At 40.7% G+C, this 14816-nt stretch overlaps 1 protein-coding gene across 1 annotated transcript in view; it reads right to left on the bottom strand.

Moving 5' to 3' along the window:
- The window catches only part of ALG6 (ALG6 alpha-1,3-glucosyltransferase), a 54897-nt gene extending 46885 nt beyond the window's left edge, over nt 1-8012 (bottom strand). Inside the window, exon 1 of the mRNA XM_007464295.1 lies at nt 7931-8012. Within this exon, the coding sequence (XP_007464357.1) occupies nt 7931-8012 (82 nt within the window). The remainder of the gene's footprint in view (nt 1-7930) is intronic.
- Between the last annotated feature and the right edge of the window lie 6804 nt (nt 8013-14816).

The following is a 14816-nucleotide window of genomic DNA, read 5'->3' as shown; positions in this document are numbered from 1 at the left end:
TATAGGAAATAGACTTTAAGACAAAAGCATTACTGTTAATAAACAGGGACATGACAATGATGTCATGAAATTCAAGTCACAAGGAAAAATATTCTAAATCACCTAATAATATAGATTCAAAATATTCAAACAAAAATTGACAGAACTACAAAAAGAAACTGCAGCTCTCTCAATAACTGGTAGATCAACTGGGCAAAAATCAGTAAGAATATAAAAAATTTGAATCAAAACAACTGATATTAAGTAAATGGATATATGCAGACTATTAAACTGGAGAATATATATTTTAAACCAAAAACAATTCCAGTCTTGAGTACTATTCCAGATTTTAGGAAAAGAGGGTATACTCCCTAATTCATTTTATGTGGCTAGCACATCCTTGATAACAAATCTGACAAAGGCATTTTAAGGAAGTAAAATTGTAGGCCAATTTTATTTGTAAGCATGGATGCTAAAATCATAAATAAAAAATTAATAAGTCAAATCTATCAATATACTTTAAAAAAAAGATAATATATCACAAATAGAGTTATTCTAGGAATGCAAGGTTGGTGCAATGCTAGAAAGAACAGAAACATACTCAATGGTAAATTAAAAGCATCTATTAAAATTAGGAACAAGAGAAAGAAGCCTGAATCACGACTTCTATTCAACACTGTAATAAGGTCCTAGAATTAAGAAGACAAGAAAAAGGAAATAAAAAGGGTAGGAAGTAGAAAAGAAGAAATAATACTGTCATTATTCATAGGTCACTTTATTTTACACAGAAGATCCAAAAAATACTTCAGAGAAATTATTAGAATTACAAGTTTAGGAAAGTTATCAAATATTAAAAAATAAACCACATTTTTATACCCCTGGAAAAAGCATTTAGAAAAGCAATTTTTTAAAAGATACCATCTACAATGGTGAGGAAGAAAAGATATTTAAGACACCTAGGAGTACATCTAAGAAAGGATGTATAAGACTTTCATGTAGAAAACTATAAAATTTTGTTGAAAGACATTAAAGAAGACAAATAAATGGAGAAGCATACCATCTTAATGAATCAGAAGCCCTACCTACTATGGTAATGATTGTCAATTCCACCCAAATTAATCAATAGTATAGAATATAATTCCAGTCAAAATCCCCACAGGGTTTTTCATAGGACTTTAACAATCTGATTTTCAAAAAAGACATATATGGGGAATTCCTTGATGGTCCAGTGGTTGTGACTCGGCGCTTTCACTGCCGTTCAATCCCTGGTCAGGGAACTAAGATCCCATCAGCCAAAAAAAAAGACACACGTGTGTACTAGCTTTCTATTGCTGCATAACAATTATTACAAAATTAGCAGCTTAAAACAATATTCTTTTGTAATCTAATAGTTCTATAGGTCAGAAGTCTGGGTGGGCATAACTTGGTTCTCTGTTCAGGGCTCACAAGGCCAAAATAAGGTATCAGCCAGTCTAGACGGTTACCTGGAGGCCTGGGGAAAGAATTCAGTTCCAAGTTCATTCAGGCGATTGGCTGCAGGTCTGAGGTCGCTGTATCTTGCTGACTATCAGCTGGGGGCTACTCTCTGCAACTAGAGGCCACTCCTATTCCTTCTCACATGGCCCCCTCCATTGTCAAACCAGCAAAAGTGCTGAGTCCTTATGATCTGAATCTCTCCAGGGTTCCCTTCTACTGTCAACTGGAGCAAGTTCTCTGCTTTTAAGGTCTCATGTGATTACAGTGGGCAAACCTGGATAATCCAATGCAATCTCTCTATCTTAAAGTCAATTATGTCATATGACATAACATAATCACTCCCAAATAGATCTCATCATTTTCACAGGTTCTAGGGATTAAGGCAGGACATCTCTGGGGGACCATTTAAGAAATTCTTCCTACTACAATATGAAAGAGAAAAGCCCAGAATAGCTCAGACACCAGTGAAGTGGAACTATCAGGTGGAAGAACTTGCCTCACAACATATCAAGACAAGGTAAAATTATAGTAATAAGACATGGCAGTGACGAACCAATGGATCAGAATGGAGAGCCAGAAACAGACCCTTGTGTGTATGAAAACCTGATACAGACAGAGCTGGTACTGCAGATTTATGGGAAAGGATGGACTATTCAACAAATGAGCTGAAACAACTGTTTTTATCCATGTGAAAAAGAAAAATTTTAATGGCTCCCTAACTTACATGTTATACATAAAGTTCAGTTCTAAGGAGATAAAGACTTAAACTGGAAGGACAAATCTTACAATTTTTGTTGTTGTTGTTGTGGGCCACGCAACGTGGCTTGCAGGATCTTAGTTCCCTGACCAGGGATTGAACCCACGCCCTCAGCATTGAAAGTGCAGAGTCCTAACCACTGGAACGCCAGGGAATTCCCAAATCTTGCAATTTTTAGAAGAAAATTTTAGAAAAATATCTTTGTGACCTAGAAGTAGGGAAGAATTTCTTAAAGATACAAAAGCACAAATCGTAAAGGAAAAAGATTGATAAATTTCATTATTTTAAAGTCAAAAACTCTTGTTCACCAAAAGACACTGTAAAGTGTGAAAAGATAAGCCATTACCTGGGAGAAGATATCTGCAACTTGTACAAAGGTTAGCTTCCAGTATACAGAACACATAGGAAAAAAACAAAAGCCAAAATATAGAATACATAAGAAAAAAACTAATATAAATGTACAAATGACATAAGCAAATATCACAGAGAAGGAAATACAAATGACTAATAAACACAAAAGTATGCTCAATCTTTTAGAAATGAAATTCAAAATAAATAAATGAATTCAGCAACGAAGGAAATTAAAATCACAATAAAATATCATTTCACACACTCCAGCCTGGCAAAAATTCAGAAGTTTAACACTACCAAATGCTGTGAAGAATGTGGAGTAATAGAAGCCCTCCCACTTGGGAAGTGCCTCAATACTAGAAAGGCTCAGAATAGACCACCCACATAAAATTGGCTCTAGGAATTGGCACAAATGATTTCTGGTTCATCTCTTGCACTTGCTTTGTTCTAGCTCTGAGGTTAGGCATGAGCTTAAAGAGAAATTGGACAAAATACGATCTGCCTACTTTGATTCTAGCCAAGAAAAAAGAAGTCCTGCTATTGGCCCTGCCAAGGTCACCACCAGGCTGCACTGGAGTATGAAGCTAGAAACTAACTCTAATAACAAAGTGTTCTCTGTGACCAGCTGAAGATGGATTTATGTGTTCCTGTGCCCCCAGCCAAATTGCATCTCCCAGAATTCCCGCTTTTTTATATGACTAAAATGCACCCAAATCTTAACATAACCAAAAGAGAATTCATTACCTTCCCCCACTGAATCTGCCCTACCTCTCAGTTTTCAGTCTCAGTATCTCTAAACTTAGAAACCAGACTCATTCTCAAACTTTTCCTTCTTATTTATCCTTGCATACAATTAGTCATTAAATTTTGCTGATTTTTACCTAATGTGGCTCTCAAACTTAGTCACATTTTTACCTAATATGGCTCTCAAATTTAGTCACTTAGTCCAGGCCCTCATCATCCCTTTCCAAGACCATTGAAACCAGCTATGCGTAACAACTTCAAATAAGCATTATAAACATACATGAGGCCACTGCACATAGATGGTACCATCAGTCTCTACACGTTCTACTCCAAACACCATGCTGCCTCTAAAGCTGTCTTCTTAAAAAACAAATCTGATTATGTGAATTCCCGGCTTAAAAACCTCTATTGCCCAAAAGATAAATCCCTCACATGTTACTTTGGCTCACAGTCTGCCTCAAATTTATTTCTGCCACCCCATCTCTTACTGTTCCACTTACCATGCACCCTGTATTCCAGTCACACCTACATCCTCACCAAACCTCAAAGAACTCTCATCCCTTGGTCATGCTATTTCCTCGTACTGGAATACTCTCCTCACCTCCTTTTCTGCCTAGTAAAATTCTTCCCTCCCGTTTAGAACAAACTTTAATGTTATACAGCAAATCCCCTAGACACTAATGAGTTCCATTCCAAGAGCATGTTCGTTAAGTCCAACAAAGTTAGCCTAGGTACCCAACTAACACAACTGGCTATATAGTACTGTACTGTAATAGGTATAATACTTTTCACACAAATAATACATAAAAAGCAAACGAACACAAAAAATAAAGAAAACATTTTTAATCTTACAGTACAGTACCTTGAAAAGTACAGTAGTACAGTACAACAGCCGACATACAGGGGCTGGCATCGAGTGAACAGGGAAGAAGAGTTACTGACTGGAGGACGGAGAGGAGGTGGGAAATGGTAGAGCTGAAAGATCGTCAGCAACAGGAGACAGAGGGCAAGCTGCAATTTCACTCAGCCCTTACGTTGACGGCACAGGTTCTGGTTCCTTGCTGGATTCAATTCTACCTACCCTCTTGAAAAAACAATCCAGTGATGTCTGGGCAGTAGCTCTTTTTTTCTCGTCATAGATGACACGGTAGCACTGAATTGCATTCTGTATGGCTGCTGCAACCTTCGTGTACCGTTCTACGTTCGGGTCCTGTGCCTCAAAACTAACAGTGCCTCCTCAAATAAAGAAAATCCCCTTGCCACTTCCTGCGTCGTGAATCTCTTCGGTTCTTCAGTTACTTCTGCTTCCTCTTGTCTCTCTTCGTCCTTTCTCTGGGCCTCCAATTCCTGGCACTTCTTAGCAGTACCAGCTATGTCACTGCTGCTTTTACGCTTGCTTCTGGACATTCTGGGCTTGAAATAAAGATACTGTACTATACTCTATACAGTACTGTACAGTAAGGTACACAAAAGCACAGCCACTTGTAGAGGATGCATACACGTGACAAGGTACGCCAGTCACGTGAACTTACATGACTGGACAGGCGAACACACGTCCGCATCTTTGAAAGTTCACAATTTGAAGGTTCGTATGTAGGGAACTTACTGCATTCTAAGCCTTTCTTATCTGAATTAGAAGTCCCTTGTGCTCCCAGTCTACTTGGTTTATACCACACTATATTTTAATGTAATATATATCTACATGTCTGCCCTACCCACTAGACTGTGAACTTCTCTAGGGAAGTAAAAGTGTGATTCTAAGACCCAATTACAACATTTCGGGGGGGGCGGTTTCCCACACACATCCAGCAAGCAATTTTCTGGATACCACCTGGGTATCCTATATCTCAACTAAATTCTGACATTATCTACCTGGAGACAGCATTAGATCCCATAAGTTATGGGTTCAGTCCTACAAGACTGCATCCCACACCCCACCCCCACTTCAGACACCACTGTCAAGACCTACTGCCTACAGGTTGCAGGTTGCCCCCTCCAACTCAGGGTGTCAATGGCAAATCCAGGTTATCACACGTACTTCTGACTGACAGGCTATAGATCAGAGGTACCCACAATCTCCTCTTTAGGTTCGATCAATTTGCTAGAGTGGCTCACAGAACTCAGAGAAACATTTTTCTTAACTAGATTACTGGTTTATTATAAAAGGATGTAAGTTGGGAACAGCCAGATGGAAGAGATGCATAGAGCAAGGTGTGGGGAAAAGAGAGCAGAGCTTCCATGCCCACTCCAGGCATGCCACTCTACCTGCATCTCCACGTGTTCACCAACCCAGAAGTTCTCCAAATCCAGTCCTTTTGGGTTTTAATAGAGGCTTCATTACATAAGCATGACTAATTAATTAAATCACTGGCCATAGGCAATGATTCAATCTCTAACCCTTCCCCTCCCCTCCCCAGAAATCAGGGGGTGGGATTGAAAGTTCCCACCCTCTAAGCATAAGGTTGGTTTGCCTGGCAACCAGCCTCCATCCTTAAGTGGGGGACCCAAAGCCACCTCATTAACATAACAAAAGACAACTTTATCATCTCACTTAGAAAATTCCAGCAGTTTTAGGAGCTTTGTGCCAAAACCACAGATGAAGATCAAATATATATGTCTTATTATGAATCACAATATCACAGGTACTTACCATGTATTATTCTTGGTCACCCTAAAGACCAGACCTAAAGATATGATCACCAGCAAGGCCTATTTTTGCTGCACAGCAGACACTCGATAAACATTTTGGAGTTAAATGATCTGATGTCAGGATCAAATGAGAGAACAGTTATGAACCACGAATGTGCTGATTATATTCCTACATTACCAAAAATAAAGCACAATCCATACATATTATCTCAATCCTCACAACAACTCTGTTAAAGTACATATTAATATTCATACTTTGTAGAAGAGGCACACAAGTTCATGGAGATTAAGAACCTTCTCCAACATCAGGCAGCCAACAGGTGAAAGAACTAAGATTTGAACCCAGGCCTATGGCTGCATTCAAGTGATTTTACTTCCTCAATATTCCTTAAATTCATTTCTCCATCTTTCAACTGACTGCCTTAGTTCAAGACTTCTTTCTCAGAGGCCAGAGAGCAGAGTTAAAGCACTGACTCTGGAATAAAATAACTATATTTGAGTCCCAGTTGTCATTTATTGGTTGTCTCATTTTCCACTTGTAAATTAGAGATAATACCTATCTTCAGTGGTGTGGTATTAAGGAAAATGCTCAGTGTCTAGCATTTGGTAAATACTTAAAAAAGAGTAGCTCTTACTTCTATTATTAAGATTGTCTCATTTGCCTCTTTACACCCAACCTTCTTGCTACAATCATTTTTTATTACAATGAAAGTTATTTTTCTAAGACACAAATAATTTCCCGAGCTAACTGTATAGCCAAACCTCTAGCCATCCCTCCCCATCCTTTTCGTTCCTTCTTTTTATGCTATCCAATACCAAACACTTCTAACCATGCTCTCATGCCATCTACCATGTCTTTGCACATGTTCTGCTGTCTAGAATATCTTCCCCATTTCATTTGCCTAGCAAATTTCAACTCAACCTTCAAACCCTGAACTCAAAAATCATCTTCTCTGAAAAGTTTTCTCCAGTGCATCCTGATCACTCATTTCTCTATGTTACCTTTGAACCTCACACATACTTCAACATTATAATTATCACATTGTATTGTGACTACTTATCTACTAAAATGTGGACTCTTTAAGTGCTGGAGCCATTAAATATTTAAGTATTCACCTGGAATTTCTAGCACTTAGCATAATGCCTGGAACATGAGAAGTATTAAATAAACACTCACAAGGTTAAATTTAATCCCATCCCCAGCCTCCAGGACCACACTCCACCAATTCCTCCTCCCTTTCTCTCACATCGTCCCCAATCTTGTTCTCCACTGATCTCTTCCTTTCAATGTAGTAACATGCCTTCTCTACCCTAAACAAACAAAAAAGCCTCTTTTGATTCTGCTCCCTCTTTGAAGTACTAGCTCATTTCTCTCTTCAATGCCTAATAGATAATTGTTTCTCAACCTGTCATCTTCCCAGTTAAAACACATCTTTGTTTTATCATTATCACAAAGCCCATGCTTCTATTTAGCTCTTATACAAATTCTATTTATTAGAATTAGATGCTTAAGTGTATTTTCTTGACTACACCAATAAAACTTAAAATTCTTCTCTGTCCCGGTCAGAAGACTATAAATTATTACCAAAAACTAAAAACCTCAAAAAACAAACAAGAAAAATGATTCAAAAAATTATTTACCTATCTTAAATGAAAAATGCATTACTGGGGCTTCCCTGGTGGCGCAGTGGTTGAGAGTCCGCCTGCCGATGCAGGGGACACGGGTTTGAGCCCTGGTCCGGGAGGATCCCACATGCTGCGGAGCAACTAAGCCTGTGCTTCACAACTACTGTGCCTGCCCTCTAGAGCCCGTGCTCCGCAATGAGAAGCCACCGCAATGAGAAGCCTGCACACAACGAATAATAACCCCCGCTCACCACAAATAGAGAACGCCCGCATGCAGCAACGAAGACCCAATGCAGCCAAAAATAAATAAATAAAAATAAATATATTTAAAAAAAAAAAATGCATTACCTGAGTAAGAATTAAGAGAAACTGTCCACCGTACTGTTAGTCCTAGTAAGACAACAACTGTCATCAAGTAGCATTTCTCCATATTTCTTCTCAAATTTAGGGAGAGGAAAAATAACAGGACCAATGCTGGAATACTTTTAACACACAGTCAATCACTTCTTTTCTTGATCAGAGAAATGTTATCAATTCTTTGGAATTAGGAATTTGAGAGGATTTTAAGTGATGCTTCGTTTCCAGTCAAATACTGATTTTTATGTCTATGAAGAAGCAGCCTGCAGGAAAAAAGAAAAAAGATACCAAGAGTTAGCTGAGCATAGTACCTACAACAACAAACCCATTAAACCAAGTAGAAAGATGGAGAAGTGGAATGGAGATGGAGGCGGGGAATCGAGGAAAGGGGATAATTTTAAGTTCCTTATCCCCTAGTCCTCTAGTTGGGAAATGTACCTCAAAAGGTAGCTCTCCCTATTAAATGTGACTCAATATATCTAAATATATAGTAAGGATCTGCTCTCACAAGGAAATATTTCTGAGTGAAGAAAAACAACAGAGATATGTAGATAGTAGGTCAGTTCTAAACAGAGAATTTTTACCTACAGGTAAAAACAAGACCACAAAGACAAACAAAGGGGTGATTTTACCTTTGGTGTAGACAGAAAGAGGACTTTTATCTTTATGTTCAGCTTGAGAAAATCTTCCACTAAAGTAATTTATGTAGTTTGATTTTTCTTTTCTTCCAATATATACTTGAACTAACTACACCAACTTTCCATTCTAGAGAATGAACCTTTGTAAGAATCAATAATAGCCCCAACTCTTAAGAGAAAACACAAAAGCAGTAAAATACAATTAACCACTTACATGCTTCATTTTTTTTTACTTTTTCCCTATTGGGTCGGGGTTCTAAAAGTTCAAAGATTTGAAAAATCATGGGCCGTTTTAACCACAGGATATAATTTAATTTACATATATTCAGAAAAATGCAATTAATATATAAATGAAAAATTTAGGGAAAAATTGGCATATTCTACCTACAGGTCAAAAAAGTATTTTCTTACTTAAAAATAGCAAGGGACAACTCTAGAACTAATAAGTCTAGCATCTCAATCAGGTAGAATGACTCAAAGCATTTAATAAGGCTATGTGACTATATTATTCAAATTTGGTTTACACAAATTCCCTTTTTCTTTCCTCCCTCCTACTGCATCCACCTTTGATCATTCCACTGTTCATTAGAAATTCTACCGCAGAGGCAAGGTAGGAGGAAAAATTAAAATTAAATCACTTTCCGATGTTTATTTCAGGTTTGACACAGTTTATAGGCCATTATAAACTTTTCAAATCCTTTTTTAGTCTAACTCGAAAAGCCCCTTTTAACAACGCATTGCACTATATATTTCAGAATTGCATTACAACACTCTATTTTCTGCTGAGATATCAAGTTTAAAATTGACTTTACAAATGCTAATTCCTGGATTTAAAAATACAGCTTAACTAATATTCCATCTTGGAAATTTAAATCACTAATACAAACAAGTTAAATCAATAATCCACAACATGTAATAATCATAATAAACTTTAAAAGAACATAATGCTTAACTAATAACATGCTGATCAAGTTTTTTTGTTTTCTGGCCGCACCGCGTGGCTTGCGGGATCTCAGTTCCCCAACCAGGGATTGAACCCAGGCCCCCGGCAGTGAAAGCAAGGAATCCTAACCACTAGGCCACCACGGAACTTTTCTGATCAAGTTTGTTAAAAGCACAAAGATGGGGCTTCCCTGGTGGTGCAGTGGTTAGGAGTCCACCTGCCAATGCAGGAGACATGGGTTCGAGCCCTGATCTGGGAAGATCCCACATGCCGCGGAGCAGCTGAGCCCGTGCACCACAACTACTGAGCCTGCGCTCTAGAGCCCACGAGCCACAACGACTGAAGCCTGTGTGCCTAGAGCCCGTGCTCTGCAACAAGAGAAGCCACCTCAGTGAGAAGCCCGCGCACCTCAACAACAACAAAAAAAGAGTAGCCCCAAGTAGAGGAAGCCCGCGCACACCAACAAAGACCCAACACAGCCAAAATTAAACAAATAAATTTAAAAATAAAAAAAATTTTTAAATTAAAAATAAGCACAAAGGTGGAAGAGCTGACAGATGAAAGAATCACATCCAAAAAGATCTGGACAACATCTATGATGGACCAAATCTAACTCCAGAAATTACAGGGATAAATTCAAATAAATTCAAAGTTCTGCACTTAAATGTGAAAAAAACAACAAAAATCAACTGCTTGAGTATTTAAAGGGAGGCAAAAGATAACAGATGATAATTATCAGTTCTGTATGGATGCAGAACTGATGACCAATATTAGATTAAATATTAGAAAAACTTTTCTAACAACTAGAGCCGTCCAAAAATTAAATGAGCTTCTTCTTGAGAAAGGAGTTTCCCTTTGAAAGGTTCAAGCAGAAGCTAAGCAACAACCTGAAAAGAATATTTTAGAGTGGAGAACAGATAACTAATTTCTAAACTGTGTTTTAAATCTGATTTTGGATGCATATTATGTATCTAAATTAATATAAATCCTGACAGTACAAAAGATGATTTCGTCTCTCAACATGTCCTAATCCCCAGTAAGTGACAAGTATTGCCACTTTTGTAGGGTTTCTTTAATGAGTAAAATGGGTAGGCCTTCACATCCTCCACAAGTGGCTCATGTTAGAAACTGAAGGACATCAAAAACATCTCTTCCTGGGCTTCCCTGGTGGCGCAGTGGTTGAGAGTCCACCTGCCAATGCAGGGGACACGGGTTCGTGCCCCGGTCCGGGAAGATCCCACATGCCGCGGAGCGGCTGGGCGCGTGAGCCATGGCCACCGAGCCTGCGCTCCGCAACACGAGAGGCCACAACAGTGAGAGGCCCGCGTACCGCAAAAAAAAAAAAAAAAAAAAAAAAATCTCTTCCTGGCATCTATTAAGCTTAGAATAAAATCCAAGTACCTCAGCCATAAGATCCTGCCTACCTCTCCGATTTCATCTCCTCCCACTTTCCCCCAAGTTCTTCCCTCTTTCTAGAACCTGCCCATTTCATTCATACCTCAGTTCCTTTCCAATTCTATTCCCTTTGCTTGGAACGCTCTTAAGTCAGCTCACTGGCCAATCTTTTGTCATTCAGCTTATACCTCAAGTCATCCCCTCAGAAAGTTTATCCCTGACCACCCTTACTAAGGTTTCCACTTCTTACTGTTTGTACCGTTACCTTCTTTTATTTTCTTCCTAATTCTTTTCACTATCAGAAGTTATATTTTCACACAACATGAAACAATCTCACAAACATAATCTTGAGTTTAAAAAGCTAGACACCAAAGAATGCACACCATATGGTTCCATTTACAAAAGGCTCATAAATAGGAAAAACTAATCTGTGGTGTTAGAAATCAGAAAAGAGGTCACCTTTGGGGAGGAAAGGAGATGGCGATTGGGAGAGGTCTCCAGGAAGGTCTTCTGAGAAGATGCTGTGAATGTTGCTTCCTGATTTGAGTGGTGGTTAAAAGAAGTGCTTACTTAATGATAAATCAACTAGTTACAATTTATGATTTGGGTACAGTATTTTCTTGTATATGTTATATTCCAATTAAAAAGTATAAAGGAAATTACATTTATTTGCCAACTAGAATATAAGCTCCAGGCAAGTAGGGATCCTCCTACCTTAGTCGTGGCTGGGTTCCCTGCGCTTAGAACAATGTTGGCAGAAAGCAGGTACTCAAAAAGTATTATATTTGCTGAATGGAGATCTTCGTGTGTGAAGGGAAGTACCTAATTTTACTGAGTCCTTTATGGTTAAAGATATTCTGTGAGACTTTTAACCGATCTCTTCTCCTTGCACAGTAAAAAGGGTTATTACTTTTCCCATCTGTAAAGCAAAGCAAAATAACTTCCTAACCCATCCTCGCGCCACGAAGTTGCCACGCGGACAGCAGAGGAGTTTTCCGTCCTACGTTGCCCCAAGGGTGCGTCTCGACAGAAAAAAAAAGTCTGCCGTCCACGTCCCAGGGCCGAACTTGCTCCTTTCAGCCTGAAAGGTGCCTCCCCCAGGTGGACACCACAGCCAGGGACTACTGCTATCCCAGGTGAGCACGTCTCGCCAAAGGGACCCCTCCTGATGTGTCTCTCCCTTTCTCCGGCGGGCCAGACCCTCAGGACCGCAGGAACAAGGGTGCCAAGCCGCTCCAGCCCAGGGTCCCCCCACCATCACCGCGTCCCCCAGCCGACTCCCAAGCGAGCCTGCGGGCTGGTCTGCGGAGGCCTCGCGTGCCGTTCCTCTGAGCTAAGCGGTGCCGGGAGCCGGGCCGCCAGCCCCAGTCTCTCCCCACCCCGGCCGGGCGCCCCAGAACAGCAGTGACCCTTACCCCGCAGCCCGCGGAACGCGAGGATTCGCGCCGCAGCGGGTCCCAGGAAGGCGCCTGCGCGCTCGCCCCCGCGGTGGAGGGCCCTGCCGGCCTTCCTTCCGCGTCCGCGTGGTCGCGCGCCGCCCGCGTGCCCTGCGCGGGAGCGAGCCCGTCGAGCGTGAGGGGAGGGGCGGGGAAAAGGCGCGGAGAGGAGGCGGTCGGCTTTGGAGGCGGAGCCCCAGCGGCTGGAACCCGAGAGGCCTGGTGTCCGGGTGAGGCTTGGGGCAGGTGGAAAGCCCCTTGCTCTTCTTTCCTGGGATCTGGGCCAAGGCCTGAAAGGCTGCTTAGTCCACGGATTCCTGTCAGGGGCGCGTCCTGGCTCGCTTCCCACAGTGAACAGCCTCATGGCTAGTCCTGCTTTACTTTCCTCAAGCTACATGCCTGCGAAGAAGAAGGTATTAAGGCTGGGAAGTCAATTCATGGAAGAAAGAGTATTGAACGTACAGCCATCATTTTTTTTTTTTTTTTTTGCGGTACGCGGGTCTCTGACTGTTGTGGCCTGTCCCGTAGCGGAGCACAGGCTCCGGACGCGCGGGCTCAGCGGCCATGGCTCACGGGCCTGTGGGATCTTCCCGGACCGGGGCACGAACCCGCGTCGTCTGCATGGGCAGGCGGACTCTCAACCACTGCGCCACCAGGGAAGTCCAACGTCCAGCCATTTTTGAGAGACTGTTGGTGATGCAGAAGAGCAGCCCTGCCCTCCAGTAGCCACCACAATCCCCATCAGTCAGCTTGGATCACCTGTGCCCAAACTTGCAAATAATAACCACATTCCCTTCCTTTAGTCAAAGAATGCCCTCATATCCCCCTTCTGAATCTTGCCATTCTGTAAAAGCCAACCCCTCTGTAACCCGTAACTACCAGCAAATATTTGGCTTTAGCTATGGCTTTATACTAAGTGGATCTGAACAACTCTGGATCTCGGTTTCTTCATCTATGAAATGAGTGAGTGGGCTAGGTAAACTTCCAAAAATAAAATTTCATCCTACTATGTTTAAAAGACCATCGGCCCTGGAAATATGAAGAAATATGGCCAAGTCCCTGACCTCTAGAGATTTAATTCTCATTGGAAAGTCATTTTCATGCATAAAAGTATAGAAGAACAGATGCTAAATGTCAGATTACTGGTATATGCTTTAAGTACTGTAGGAGTTCAGAGAAGAGGGTTCACTGTAAACTAAGAACTATCAGGAAATGCTGTCCTTGGAGAAGTCAGCTGAGCTCTGAAGGAAAGCCTGGGCCTTCATAAGCCAGGAGGATGGGAGTAGGACTCTAGACAAAGGAAATGGTTCAAGCCAAAGTTGTAGCGGTTGAAAAGTGCAGAACATTTCCTCCAGTTGAGATGGTGGGTGATGAAGCTGGAAAGGACTAATTGTGGAGAGTTTTGAATACCAGGCTGTGGTGTTCAGAATTTATTCAGTGATCAGTAAGGGACCATTGAATGACTTAGCATGTAATGGCTTTTAGCAAGTGTACAGTAAAGTGTTAGAGAAAATTTTAAGTAGTAATAAGGGATAAGATAAATCAGAGGTAGAAGTAGAAATCTTTTTAGTAGTCCATGCATGATTAGACAAGAGCCAGGACTGAGATGGCAATAGTGGAACTGGAAAGGAAGAGATCAATGCCAAAGGAGGAATATACAGGTCTTGGTAACATAGTAGATATGTAGAAGTGAAACAAAGGAGAGGGGAAAGTCAAGCATGGCTCCCATGGTGTCAAGTCTGAATTACCAGAAGAACTGAAAGATCTAGAGAAGGCTGAAGGAGAAACTGGCTTGGAGGGAAATATGATGCATTGTATTAAGTGTGAGGTGACTGACGTCAAGACAACAAAGCAGTAATATTCAAGTACCAGTTTTGAATCAGAGCCCAGGAAAGAAGTTGGGGCTGAAGATAGAGATATGAACATCTTTCATTTGGCTGAAGAAACATGGAGACAGTACAAAAAGAAAATAGACAACCATACTTGAGTACACACATATTTAAGGCCAAGAGGAAAAAGGCAAGCTGATGAAGGATATTACGTGGGTAGGAGGAAATCCAGTACATCACAGGATCATAAATATTAAGCATCTTGTGAATAAGAACTGTGTTTGGCAGACCAAAAATCATGTTTTAGTAAATCTAATTGGCTCTGTCAGTTGTAAGAAGCACCACTATTTTATGCACCACTGAGAGAGAAACAAAAGTTACCATCTAAACTTACTATGATTGTAAAACACATATAATTTCAGAAATATCAATACATGATAAAAGATGTATCTTCAAATGATGACAGTTGGTATCAGTCTCTCCTTTCTGCCTCCCAACCCAATAGCTTCTGACACAGTATTTAGAACAAAGTTGATGCTTAAAATGTTCATTGAATAAATAGTGGAAGGAACGTCAAAGCCTCTAATTCATACCTGAACTACCCCACCACTACACTTATATACCTACTCCTGCTCT

The sequence above is a fragment of the Lipotes vexillifer genome, unplaced genomic scaffold (assembly GCF_000442215.2).
Source record: "Lipotes vexillifer unplaced genomic scaffold, Lipotes_vexillifer_v1.1 scaffold47, whole genome shotgun sequence".
Classification (NCBI taxonomy): Eukaryota; Metazoa; Chordata; class Mammalia; order Artiodactyla; family Lipotidae; genus Lipotes; species Lipotes vexillifer.
Note: the sequence above shows the minus strand (reverse complement) of the source record. Positions and strands in the feature narration are given on the sequence as shown.